General features: G+C 44.2%; 1 protein-coding gene across 1 annotated transcript in view; it reads left to right on the forward strand.

The window, feature by feature from the left end:
- MFSD3 (major facilitator superfamily domain containing 3) overlaps positions 1 to 13556 on the forward strand; it is a 92702-nt gene that overhangs the window by 37000 nt on the left and 42146 nt on the right. Inside the window, exon 4 of the mRNA XM_063450894.1 lies at positions 1664 to 1770. Within this exon, the coding sequence (XP_063306964.1) occupies positions 1664 to 1770 (107 nt within the window). The remainder of the gene's footprint in view (positions 1 to 1663; positions 1771 to 13556) is intronic.

Here is a 13556-nt window from a genome sequence, read left to right on the forward strand (position 1 = left end):
AAATTACCTATTGATGCATTTAGTACATAAAACATACACATTCTACATATCCCCAGATAGCTTAGATCTGAGCACACATTACTACCGAATGGCGCTCAGATCACATACATACAGTTCAATCGCCATGGAGCCAAAGTCTTTCACATAGTCTTTCGTTACACGAATGGGCTCCATGGCTTAGCTATCTGGGTTAACATTTTCACATATCCCAAAGTACCGACTGAACCGGTGTTCGACACCAAGGGCATGAATAGGAACCAGGGGGCTGACGGTGTTCGCGCAAGTAAGTGTACGTTTTCAGTTCCACAGTGTTAGCGCTGAACACCGCTAGCCGTTCGGGACTTAAAATGGCTGCTGCCACGTGTTCGCCAAACGAACAAAGGCCACCCAGCGTTCATCAATTAAGCTGCGGTTAACTGCAGCTTCTGGGTGGTCAATTGGCGGCACACTCCAGCTCCCCGGTGGTCCCTCGTTCGGTAGTTGGAATCTACCGAACACCCCGGCTGAAAGGCACGAATAAGCCTTTCTGCAGGGAAAATAAAAGGTTTAGCCTGCAGGGCCATAGTCGCAGGGTAGGAGGCTAGCAACCAGGCTTCTCCAGTTCACAGTGGCGAGGTTGGTTTCGCCACAGAGGCGTCTTGTAGGTCAGACATATTATCAATATTATTAACAGGGACATCGGTGCTGTATTCTGGTAAGTGGCTGAAGGGGTGCCCCGAGGGAGGAGGGCACTCCAGGAGTCTATAGTGCCAGGAAAACGGGTTTGTTATCCTGGCACTATAGGATCCCTTTAATAGCAGTGTAATTGGAGTAGACTCACCTGTGAGGCAAGCAGCAAAGAAAGTGGAAGTGGGAAGAACTTAATTCACCTTTGTTACAGATACCTTCTATGTGATTGGTTGACTTTTATTTTACACTGTTACCCATTTATTTGCTGCTGGGAGATTTCGAATAAAAAAAAAAAAAAGTAAAGCGAATATTAAGCCTCCTGTATTGCCATAAAATTAAGTACATTTGCTAAATTCGAATGTATGGGATGCACAGCCCGTTCCATGCAACAATTAAGCAAAATTTTCCAGGCTGATCCATAACTTGCACTTGCCTGGTGCCCATGTTTCTGAAAGAATGTTTCTAGTTATATCCAAAAATTCTCTATGAGATTCGTGTGACCCGAGATAAGGGATGCTGTTAGAGGTAGTTGGTCTGAAATCACCAGGGGGTGAAGATTCCCGTCTGAAGATAATCCCGACGCATTTGTATGAGTTTTTGATAATCTATCCACATGCTGGTGTTTAGTAAAGAAAGGTAATGCATAATATAAGCCTTGTTATGAAATCAGTTTTGTAACATATAATGTAAAAAAAATACTGGCTCGTTGGGCGGTATGATTTAATGATTCACATGTTAGTTAACGATGGATTATATTCCAGTGCGGGGAGTTTGAGTACCGGACGTATATGTGTTTTATTTTTGTATTGTGTAGCTTTGTTACAGTACTGCCCTATTAAATAAACACTCCAAGCACCATAACCACTACAGCCCTATGGCATCCACCCAGAGTAAGTAGTCAGATTTACCTGGATCCCGTCGGAGTCTGTGTGTTCGTCCTTTTCTTGGTTCTGTCTTTTTTTTTTTTCACCATTTCCCTTGTTCTGTGCTTCAGGTCTCTACCATCACTATTGAGAGCCACGTTATGCTTGAGAAGTCTTTGCTTAGTGCTTCAGACGATGCTTCTCAGGGCACTAAGACCAGATGCCAGACTCCTGCACGGTGAGTCTAGAAGCTTTCTTTCTATTGCTGCCGTGTGTACGTTGTATTTATTTTTTTATTCTTCCTTCATCATAAATGTGTATATGTTATTGTACACAGTGTGAATAATAGTAAGCTTACTCTGTATTGGGGTTCTCACAGTAGCTTCTCATTCCATACAGTGTGAATAATAGTAAGCTCACTCTGTATTGAGGTTCTCCCAGCAGCTTCTCATTCCATACAGTGTGAATAATAGTAAGCTTACTCTGTATTGGGGTTCTCCCAGCAGCTTCTCATTCCATACAGTGTGAATAATAGTAAGCTTACTCTGTATTGGGGTTCTCCCAGCAGCTTCTCATTCCATACAGTGTGAATAATAGTAAGCTTACTCTGTATTGGGGTTCTCCCAGCAGATTCTCATTCCATACAGTGTGAATAATAGTAAGCTTACTCTGTATTGAGGTTCTCCCAGCAGATTCTCATTCCATACAGTGTGAATAATAGTAAGCTTACTCTGTATTGGGGTTCTCCCAGCAGCTTCTCATTCCATACAGTGTGAATAATAGTAAGCTTACTCTGTATTGGGGTTCTACCATCAGCTTGTCATTCCATACAGTGTGTCAGGGTTTCTTTGCTGTTTTAAACCCTTTCTGTTTCAGTGATTGAGTTTTCAGCTGCAATTACTATGAGCTGCTTCTGCTTGTTGCCACGGTTACTCACCTGTGAGTAGTAATTAACCCTGCTGCTAATCAGTTCTGCCTATTTAAGCAGCTAAGCCCAGAACCTCCTGGCCCTTGCGTGGTTTCCTGTTCCCCAGAAGTCTCCTTGTTCCTGTGTTTCCTGTTTGCTCCTGGTTCCTGACTCCGGCCTTGTTCCTGACTCCGCTGCTCTCCGTGCTCCTGATCCTGGCTTGTCTGACTACCCGCTCTGGTGACTGACCCCTGCTTGATTCCTGGACTTTGCTTTTGTTTATTATTTGTTATTTATTAATAAAGGTGTGTTTGCATCTACTTCTGTCTCTGTCTGGTTCCTGGTCCCTGACATTACGCAAGGGCCATGAATACAGATGGTACAGGCAAGACACCTATACCTAACCTGCTTACCCAGTGGGACCAGCAGAACCACCATTTGGACCAGTATGCCCATCTGGATCCAGTACCCGGCCAGCCTGCGATTGCGGCCTCTGCCTCACTTCCTGTTCTAGCACCGGTTGTAGCCTCCAAACCTGTAGCGGCTAGAGAAATGACTGGGTCTGTCCCGCTCCCTCAATATTTTGGGGGCAACCCTGCTCAGTGCAGAGAATTTATAAATCAGGTTAAAGGATACCTTGAAACCCTGCCCCAGGCATTTCTTACAGACAGTGACAAAGTTCACTTCATGATTTCTTTGCTGTCTGAAAAGGCCCTAGCTTGGGCAAAACCTCTCTGGGAGGCAGAGAAGCCTATTATTTACAATTACCCTGAATTTGTTGCATCCTTCAAAAGGGTTTTTGATATTCCAGCTCGCTCCACCCCTACTGCCGAACTACTCATGTCTAATGCTCAGGGCACAAAAACTATTGTCGAGTATGCCAGTGAATTCCGTACCATGGCAGCAGAGGGTGGCTGGAACAACGAGACTCTCGTGGCTGCCTTTGCACAGGGTCTCTCCGATGTGTTTAAAAATGAGATTGCAGCCTCGAGGAACTGATATCATTTGTCACCCTCATTGACATCAGACTCCGAGAGAGATCCTCATCCAAGGAGCGCCTGCGGAGGCCTCTTGTAAATTTGGCACAGAGCTTTTCTTGCCCACCCGAACCTCCCTCACCTCCCATGCCTCCTGGTCCTGAGTCCTCTGTCTGTGTGGAGACAAGGCGGTTCGGCTTCTCACGCCTCTCGGTCGAGGAGAGAGCCTTTCGAGGAGGGAGGGTCTGTGCCTATACTGCGGACACCACGGTCACGTGTTAAAGTTTTGCCCGATTCGTCCGGCAAAGGGCCCGCACCCAAGATACTGTCAGGGGCAGATCTTGGGTGGTCTTTCTGCAGACCCAGAGATATGTGTGCGCAAACCCTTGGTGCCTGTTATCCTCTCCTGGCCTGATTCATCCATTGAAACCCGGGCATTTCTTGATTCTGGGGCCGCAGGCTTGTTTATAGATTGTGCATTTGCAGCAAAGCACTCTATACCCTTACAGTCTCGCAACTTCCCACTAGCCTTCGAAGCCATCGATGGCAGACCAATACAGCCAACCCACGTGACCCAAGAAACCGTGCCCATATCTCTGGCTGTAGGGGCTCTACATCATGAGACGATCCAATTCCAGGTCATTTCCTCTCCATATTACCAGGTTGTTTTGGGATACCCTTGGTTACAGAAGCATAACCCCACAATTGATTGGCGCAAAGCTGAGATATTATCATGGTCCCAGCAATGCACATTGTCCTGTCTCCAGAAACCGGTCAAAGTTTTGGGCGCATGTTCTGCCTCTTCCTTACCCGCTGAGTACCAAGAATTCCAAGATGTATTTGACAAGGGTCAAGCCAGCGTTCTGCCACCACACCGTCCGTATGACTGTGGTATCGAACTCCAACCGGGTACTAATCCTCCCCGGGGCCGGATTTACCCACTGTCTGTAGCAGAGAATCGAGCCATGGAGGAGTATGTTACCGATGCACTGTCTAAGGGTTTTATTCGGAAGTCATCTTCTCCTGCCGGGGCCGGCTTTTTCTTTGTAAAGAAAAAAGATGGCGAGTTGAGACCCTGTATCGACTATAGGGGTCTCAATCGCATTACTATTAAGAATGCCTACCCCATTCCATTAATCACGGAATTATTTGACCGCCTCAAGGGAGCAACGGTCTTCACCAAACTTGATCTGAGAGGGGCATATAATCTCGTCCGGATAAAAGAGGACCACGAATGGAAAACCGCATTTAACACCAGGAGCGGCCATTACGAATACCTAGTAATGCCCTTTGGTCTTTGCAATGCTCCGGCGGTTTTCCAAGAATTTATAAATGACGTCCTGCGAGATATGCTGCAGCAATGTGTGGTGGTTTATCTTGATGATATTCTGATCCATTCCACATCTCTCGAGAACCATCACGCAGACGTTTCTCGTGTATTACAGAGACTTAGAGAAAATAATCTGTTCTGCAAATTGGAGAAATGTGAGTTTCACTGCAAACAGGTTACATTCTTGGGATATGTTATCTCAGACGCTGGATTCTCTATGGATCCGGAGAAACTTTCGGCTGTACTAAAATGGCCTCGACCTACGGGTCTTCGCTCTATACAACGGTTTCTGGGCTTCGCCAATTATTATCGGAAGTTCATACGCAACTTTTCTTCCTTGGTTAAACCTCTCACGGACATGACCAGGAGAGATGCTGATCCACAGCATTGGTCACAGGAAGCCATTACTGCCTTTGAGTCTCTCAAAGTCGCCTTTGCTGCTGCTCCTATACTGGCACACCCTAACCCTGCCTTACCATTCATTCTTGAGGTCGATGCGTCTGAGACAGGAGTGGGCGCCCTCCTGTCTCAACGTCCTAACCCAGAGAGCTCCAGGCATCCGTGCGGGTATTTCTCGAGGAAATTGAACCCGGCGGAATGCAATTACCAGATTGGTGATAGAGAACTTCTAGCCATAATTTTAGCTCTCAAAGAATGGAGGCACCTTCTTGAGGGTACTTCAGTGCCAATCCTCATACTCACAGACCACAAGAATCTAACATATCTTTCTGAAGCTAAGCGACTTTCCCCCCGGCAAGCTAGATGGGCTCTCTTCCTATCAAGATTCAATTATGTGGTTTCTTACTTGCCCGGTACAAAAAACATTCGGGCTGATGCCTTGTCTCGACAGTTCTCCCGTCATCTAGAGAGGAGATAACCCCTACTCCTGTGATTCCTCCGGACCATATACTGGCAACCATCCGTACTAACCTCACCTCACCCCTAGGCGAGGAGATTCTGGCTGCACAAAGTAATGCTCCTCCAGAGAAACCTAATGGCCGTTGTTTTGTACCTATTAACCTCCGTACGAAACTATTGAGTACATACCACGACCCCAAAGCAGCTGGACATCCAGGCAAAAACCAGTTAATCTGGTCCGTATCCCGGCAATTTTGGTGGCCTAGTCTCCGTTCGGATGTCACCGCTTTTGTAGCTGCCTGTCCTGTGTGCGCTCAAAATAAAACCCCACGACGCCCTCCAGTGGGTCTCCTGCAAACCATACCTAATGGTGAACGACCCTGGACCCACTTGTCCATGGATTTTATCGTAGATCTTCCGGTCTCCCGTGGCAATACAGTCGTTCTCATGGTTGTTGACCGATTCTCGAAGATGTCGCATTGCATTCCCTTGAAAAAACTACCAACTTCCCAGGAACTTGCAACAATTTTTGGTCGGGAGATCTTTCGTTTGCATGGGTTACCCAAAGTGATAGTCTCAGATAGGGGTAGCCAGTTCGTGTCCAGATTTTGGAGAGCTTTTTGTACGCAAATGGGAATTCAGCTTTCCTTCTCCTCGGCCTACCACCCGCAATCCAATGGTGCAGCGGAACGAGCTAACCAAACACTGGAACAGTTTCTGCGTTGCTACATTTCTGACCACCAGAACAACTGGTCTGATCTGCTACCCTGGGCGGAGTTTGCCCACAATAGTGCGATTAATGCCTCCTCCCGGCTATCCCCATTCCTGGCAAACTATGGGTTTCAACCGTCCATGTTGCCTGATACGTTCTTGCCACAGGAGATACCGGCATTGGAGGAACATCTCAGGGAACTCCGTTCCACTTGGGTGCAGGTTCAGAGTTCTTTGCAACGCGCAATGCAGAACTACAAACTACAGGCCGACCGCAGACGCCTTCCTGCACCTACCTATCAGGTCGGAGAGAGGGTCTGGCTGTCTTCCCGCAACCTACGCCTCCGTGTTCCCTCACAAAAACTGGCACCCCGATACGTTGGGCCATTTCGTATACTTCGAAGGGTTAACCCTGTAGCTTACGCACTTGACCTTCCTGCTAACATGCGAACATGTTTTCCATGTTTCCCTCTTGAAACCGTTGGTTTGTAATCGCTACACCACCTCAGTGCCACGTCCACGTCCTGTTCTGATTGACAATCATGAGGAATATGAAATACGCAGCATCATTGACTCACGGGTCTTCAGAGGACAGATCCAATACTTGGTGCACTGGAAAGGATACGGTCCAGAGGAACGCTCCTGGGTTCCAGCCTCTGATGTCCATGCACCATCCCTCCTTCGTTCCTATCACGCCCGCTTCCCCATGAAGCCCGGAACCACCAACAGAGATGGGGGGAGTCGTTGAGGGGGAGGTACTGTCAGGGTTTCTTTGCTGTTTTAAACAGCAACCCTTTCTGTTTCAGTGATTGAGTTTTCAGCTGCAATTACTATGAGCTGCTTCTGCTTGTTGCCACGGTTACTCACCTGTGAGTAGTAATCACCCTGCTGCTAATCAGTTCTGCCTATTTAAGCAGCTAAGCCCAGAACCTCCTTGCCCTTGCGTGGTTTCCTGTTCCCCAGAAGTCTCCTTGTTCCTGTGTTTCCTGTTGGCTCCTGGTTCCTGACTCCGGCCTTGTTCCTGACTCCGCTGCTCTCCGTGCTCCTGATCCTGGCTTGTCTGACTACCCGCTCTGGTGACTGACCCCTGCTTGATTCCTGGACTTTGCTTTTGTTTATTATTTGTTATTTATTAATAAAGGTGTGTTTGCATCTACTTCTGTCTCTGTCTGGTTCCTGGTCCCTGACACAGTGTGAATAATAGTAAGCTTACTCTGTATTGGGGTTCTCCCAGCAGCTTCTCATTCCATACAGTGTGAATAATAGTAAGCTTACTCTGTATTGGGGTTCTACCAGCAGCTTCTCATTCCATACAGTGTGAATAATAGTAAGCTTACTCTGTATTGAGGTTCTCCCAGCAGCTTCTCATTCCATACAGTGTGAATAATAGTAAGCTTACTCTGTATTGGGGTTCTCCCAGTAGCTTCTCATTCCATACAGTGTGAATAATAGTAAGCTTACTCTGTATTGGGGTTCTACCAGTAGCTTCACATTCCATACAGTGTGAATAATAGTAAGCTTACTCTGTATTGGGGTTCTACCAGCAGCTTCTCATTCCATACAGTGTGAATAATAGTAAGCTTACTCTGTATTGAGGTTCTCCCAGCAGCTTGTCATTCCATACAGTGTGAATAATAGTAAGCTTACTCTGTATTGGGGTTCTCCCAGCAGCTTCTCATTCCATACAGTGTGAATAATAGTACGCTTGCTCTGTATTGGGGTTCTCCCAGCAGCTTCTCATTCCATACAGTGTGAATAATAGTAAGCTTACTCTGTATTGGGGTTCTAGCAGCAGCTTCTCATTCCATACAGTGTGAATAATAGTAAGCTTACTCTGTATTGGGGTTCTCCCAGCAGCTTGTCATTCCATACAGTGTGAATAATAGTAAGCTTACTCTGTATTGAGGTTCTCCCAGCAGCTTCTCATTCCATACAGTGTGAATAATAGTAAGCTTACTCTGTATTGGGGTTCTCACAGTAGCTTCTCATTCCATACAGTGTGAATAATAGTAAGCTTACTCTGTATTGGGGTTCTACCAGTAGCTTCACATTCCATACAGTGTGAATAATAGTAAGCTTACTCTGTATTGGGGTTCTCCCAGCAGCTTCTCGTTCCATACAGTGTGAATAATAGTACGCTTGCTCTGTATTGGGGTTCTCCCAGCAGCTTCTCATTCCATACAGTGTGAATAATAGTAAGCTTACTCTGTATTGGGGTTCTAGCAGCAGCTTCTCATTCCATACAGTGTGAATAATAGTAAGCTTACTCTGTATTGGGGTTCTCCCAGCAGCTTGTCATTCCATACAGTGTGAATAATAGTAAGCTTACTCTGTATTGGGGTTCTACCAGCAGCTTGTCATTCCATACAGTGTGAATAATAGTAAGCTTACTCTGTATTGGGGTTCTCCCAGCAGCTTCTCATTCCATACAGTGTGAATAATAGTAAGCTTACTCTGTATTGGGGTTCTACCAGCAGCTTCTCATTCCATACAGTGTGAATAATAGTAAGCTTACTCTGTATTGGGGTTCTCCCAGCAGCTTCTCATTCCATACAGTGTGAATAATAGTAAGCTTACTCTGTATTGGGGTTCTACCAGCAGCTTCTCATTCCATACAGTGTGAATAATAGTAAGCTTACTCTGTATTGAGGTTCTCCCAGCAGCTTCTCATTCCATACAGTGTGAATAATAGTAAGCTTACTCTGTATTGGGGTTCTACCAGCAGCTTCTCATTCCATACAGTGTGAATAATAGTAAGCTTACTCTGTATTGGGGTTCTCACAGTAGCTTCTCATTCCATACAGTGTGAATAATAGTAAGCTTACTCTGTATTGAGGTTCTACCAGCAGCTTCTCATTCCATACAGTGTGAATAATAGTAAGCTTACTCTGTATTGAGGTTCTACCAGCAGCTTCTCATTCCATACAGTGTGAATAATAGTAAGCTTACTCTGTATTGGGGTTCTACCAGCAGCTGCTCATTCCATACAGTGTGAATAATAGTAAGCTTACTCTGTATTGGGGTTCTACCAGCAGCTTCTCATTCCATACAGTGTGAATAATAGTAAGCTTACTCTGTATTGAGGTTCTACCAGCAGCTTCTCATTCCATACAGTGTGAATAATAGTAAGCTTACTCTGTATTGAGGTTCTACCAGCAGCTTCTCATTCCATACAGTGTGAATAATAGTAAGCTTACTCTGTATTGGGGTTCTCACAGTAGCTTCTCATTCCATACAGTGTGAATAATAGTACGCTTACTCTGTATTGAGGTTCTCACAGTAGCTTCTCATTCCATACAGTGTGAATAATAGTACGCTTACTCTGTATTGAGGTTCTACCAGTAGCTTCTCATTCCATACAGTGTGAATAATAGTAAACTTACTCTGTATTGGGGTTCTACCAGCAGCTTCTCATTCCATACAGTGTGAATAATAGTAAGCTTACTCTGTATTGGGGTTCTACCAGCAGCTTCTCATTCCATACAGTGTGAATAATAGTAAGCTTACTCTGTATTGGGGTTCTCCCAGCAGCTTCTCATTCCATACAGTGTGAATAATAGTAAGCTTACTCTGTATTGAGGTTCTACCAGTAGCTTCTCATTCCATACAGTGTGAATAATAGTAAGCTTACTCTGTATTGGGGTTCTACCCTCAGCTTCTCATTCCATACAGTGTGAATAATAGTAAGCTTACTCTGTATTGGGGTTCTCCCAGCAGCTTCTCATTCCATACAGTGTGAATAATAGTAAGCTCACTCTGTATTGAGGTTCTCCCAGTAGCTTCTCATTTCATACAGTGTGAATAATAGTAAGCTTACTCTGTATTGGGGTTCTCACAGTAGCTTATAATTCCATACAGTGTGAATAATAGTAAGCTTTCTCTGTATTGGGGTTCTCCCAGCAGCTTCTCATTCCATACAGTGTGAATAATAGTAAGCTTACTCTGTATTGAGGTTCTACCTGTAGCTTCTCATTCCATACAGTGTGAATAATAGTAAGCTTACTCTGTATTGGGGTTCTCCCAGTAGCTTCTCATTCCATACAGTGTGAATAATAGTAAGCTTACTCTGTATTGGGGTTCTCCCAGTAGCTTCTCATTCCATACAGTGTGAATAATAGTAAGCTTACTCTGTATTGGGGTTCTCCCAGCAGCTTCTCATTCCATACAGTGTGAATAATAGTAAGCTTACTCTGTATTGGGGTTCTCCCAGTAGCTTCTCATTCCATACAGTGTGAATAATAGTAAGCTTACTCTGAATTGGGGTTCTCCCAGTAGCTTGTCATTCCATACAGTGTGAATAATAGTAAGCTTACTCTGTATTGGGGTTCTACCAGCAGCTTCTCATTCCATACAGTGTGAATAATAGTAAGCTCACTCTGTATTGGGGTTCTACCAGCAGCTTCTCATTCCATACAGTGTGAATAATTGTAAGCTTACTCTGTATTGAGGTTCTACCAGTAGCTTCTCATTCCATACAGTGTGAATAATAGTAAGCTTACTCTGTATTGAGGTTCTCCCAGCAGCTTCTCATTCCATACAGTGTGAATAATAGTAAGCTTACTCTGTATTGGGGTTCTCACAGTAGCTTCTCATTCCATACAGTGTGAATAATAGTAAGCTTACTCTGTATTGGGGTTCTACCAGTAGCTTCACATTCCATACAGTGTGAATAATAGTAAGCTTACTCTGTATTGGGGTTCTCCCAGCAGCTTCTCGTTCCATACAGTGTGAATAATAGTACGCTTGCTCTGTATTGGGGTTCTCCCAGCAGCTTCTCATTCCATACAGTGTGAATAATAGTAAGCTTACTCTGTATTGGGGTTCTAGCAGCAGCTTCTCATTCCATACAGTGTGAATAATAGTAAGCTTACTCTGTATTGGGGTTCTCCCAGCAGCTTGTCATTCCATACAGTGTGAATAATAGTAAGCTTACTCTGTATTGGGGTTCTACCAGCAGCTTGTCATTCCATACAGTGTGAATAATAGTAAGCTTACTCTGTATTGGGGTTCTCCCAGCAGCTTCTCATTCCATACAGTGTGAATAATAGTAAGCTTACTCTGTATTGGGGTTCTACCAGCAGCTTCTCATTCCATACAGTGTGAATAATAGTAAGCTTACTCTGTATTGGGGTTCTCCCAGCAGCTTCTCATTCCATACAGTGTGAATAATAGTAAGCTTACTCTGTATTGGGGTTCTACCAGCAGCTTCTCATTCCATACAGTGTGAATAATAGTAAGCTTACTCTGTATTGAGGTTCTCCCAGCAGCTTCTCATTCCATACAGTGTGAATAATAGTAAGCTTACTCTGTATTGGGGTTCTACCAGCAGCTTCTCATTCCATACAGTGTGAATAATAGTAAGCTTACTCTGTATTGGGGTTCTCACAGTAGCTTCTCATTCCATACAGTGTGAATAATAGTAAGCTTACTCTGTATTGAGGTTCTACCAGCAGCTTCTCATTCCATACAGTGTGAATAATAGTAAGCTTACTCTGTATTGAGGTTCTACCAGCAGCTTCTCATTCCATACAGTGTGAATAATAGTAAGCTTACTCTGTATTGGGGTTCTACCAGCAGCTGCTCATTCCATACAGTGTGAATAATAGTAAGCTTACTCTGTATTGGGGTTCTACCAGCAGCTTCTCATTCCATACAGTGTGAATAATAGTAAGCTTACTCTGTATTGAGGTTCTACCAGCAGCTTCTCATTCCATACAGTGTGAATAATAGTAAGCTTACTCTGTATTGAGGTTCTACCAGCAGCTTCTCATTCCATACAGTGTGAATAATAGTAAGCTTACTCTGTATTGGGGTTCTCACAGTAGCTTCTCATTCCATACAGTGTGAATAATAGTACGCTTACTCTGTATTGAGGTTCTCACAGTAGCTTCTCATTCCATACAGTGTGAATAATAGTACGCTTACTCTGTATTGAGGTTCTACCAGTAGCTTCTCATTCCATACAGTGTGAATAATAGTAAACTTACTCTGTATTGGGGTTCTACCAGCAGCTTCTCATTCCATACAGTGTGAATAATAGTAAGCTTACTCTGTATTGGGGTTCTACCAGCAGCTTCTCATTCCATACAGTGTGAATAATAGTAAGCTTACTCTGTATTGGGGTTCTCCCAGCAGCTTCTCATTCCATACAGTGTGAATAATAGTAAGCTTACTCTGTATTGAGGTTCTACCAGTAGCTTCTCATTCCATACAGTGTGAATAATAGTAAGCTTACTCTGTATTGGGGTTCTACCCTCAGCTTCTCATTCCATACAGTGTGAATAATAGTAAGCTTACTCTGTATTGGGGTTCTCCCAGCAGCTTCTCATTCCATACAGTGTGAATAATAGTAAGCTCACTCTGTATTGAGGTTCTCCCAGTAGCTTCTCATTTCATACAGTGTGAATAATAGTAAGCTTACTCTGTATTGGGGTTCTCACAGTAGCTTATAATTCCATACAGTGTGAATAATAGTAAGCTTTCTCTGTATTGGGGTTCTCCCAGCAGCTTCTCATTCCATACAGTGTGAATAATAGTAAGCTTACTCTGTATTGAGGTTCTACCTGTAGCTTCTCATTCCATACAGTGTGAATAATAGTAAGCTTACTCTGTATTGGGGTTCTCCCAGTAGCTTCTCATTCCATACAGTGTGAATAATAGTAAGCTTACTCTGTATTGGGGTTCTCCCAGTAGCTTCTCATTCCATACAGTGTGAATAATAGTAAGCTTACTCTGTATTGGGGTTCTCCCAGCAGCTTCTCATTCCATACAGTGTGAATAATAGTAAGCTTACTCTGTATTGGGGTTCTCCCAGTAGCTTCTCATTCCATACAGTGTGAATAATAGTAAGCTTACTCTGAATTGGGGTTCTCCCAGTAGCTTGTCATTCCATACAGTGTGAATAATAGTAAGCTTACTCTGTATTGGGGTTCTACCAGCAGCTTCTCATTCCATACAGTGTGAATAATAGTAAGCTCACTCTGTATTGGGGTTCTACCAGCAGCTTCTCATTCCATACAGTGTGAATAATTGTAAGCTTACTCTGTATTGAGGTTCTACCAGTAGCTTCTCATTCCATACAGTGTGAATAATAGTAAGCTTACTCTGTATTGAGGTTCTCCCAGCAGCTTCTCATTCCATACAGTGTGAATAATAGTAAGCTTACTCTGTATTGGGGTTCTACCAGCAGCTTCTCATTCCATACAGTGTGAATAATAGTAAGCTTACTCTGTATTGGGGTT

This window comes from Pelobates fuscus, chromosome 4, assembly GCF_036172605.1.
Source record: "Pelobates fuscus isolate aPelFus1 chromosome 4, aPelFus1.pri, whole genome shotgun sequence".
Lineage (NCBI taxonomy): Eukaryota > Metazoa > Chordata > Amphibia > Anura > Pelobatidae > Pelobates > Pelobates fuscus.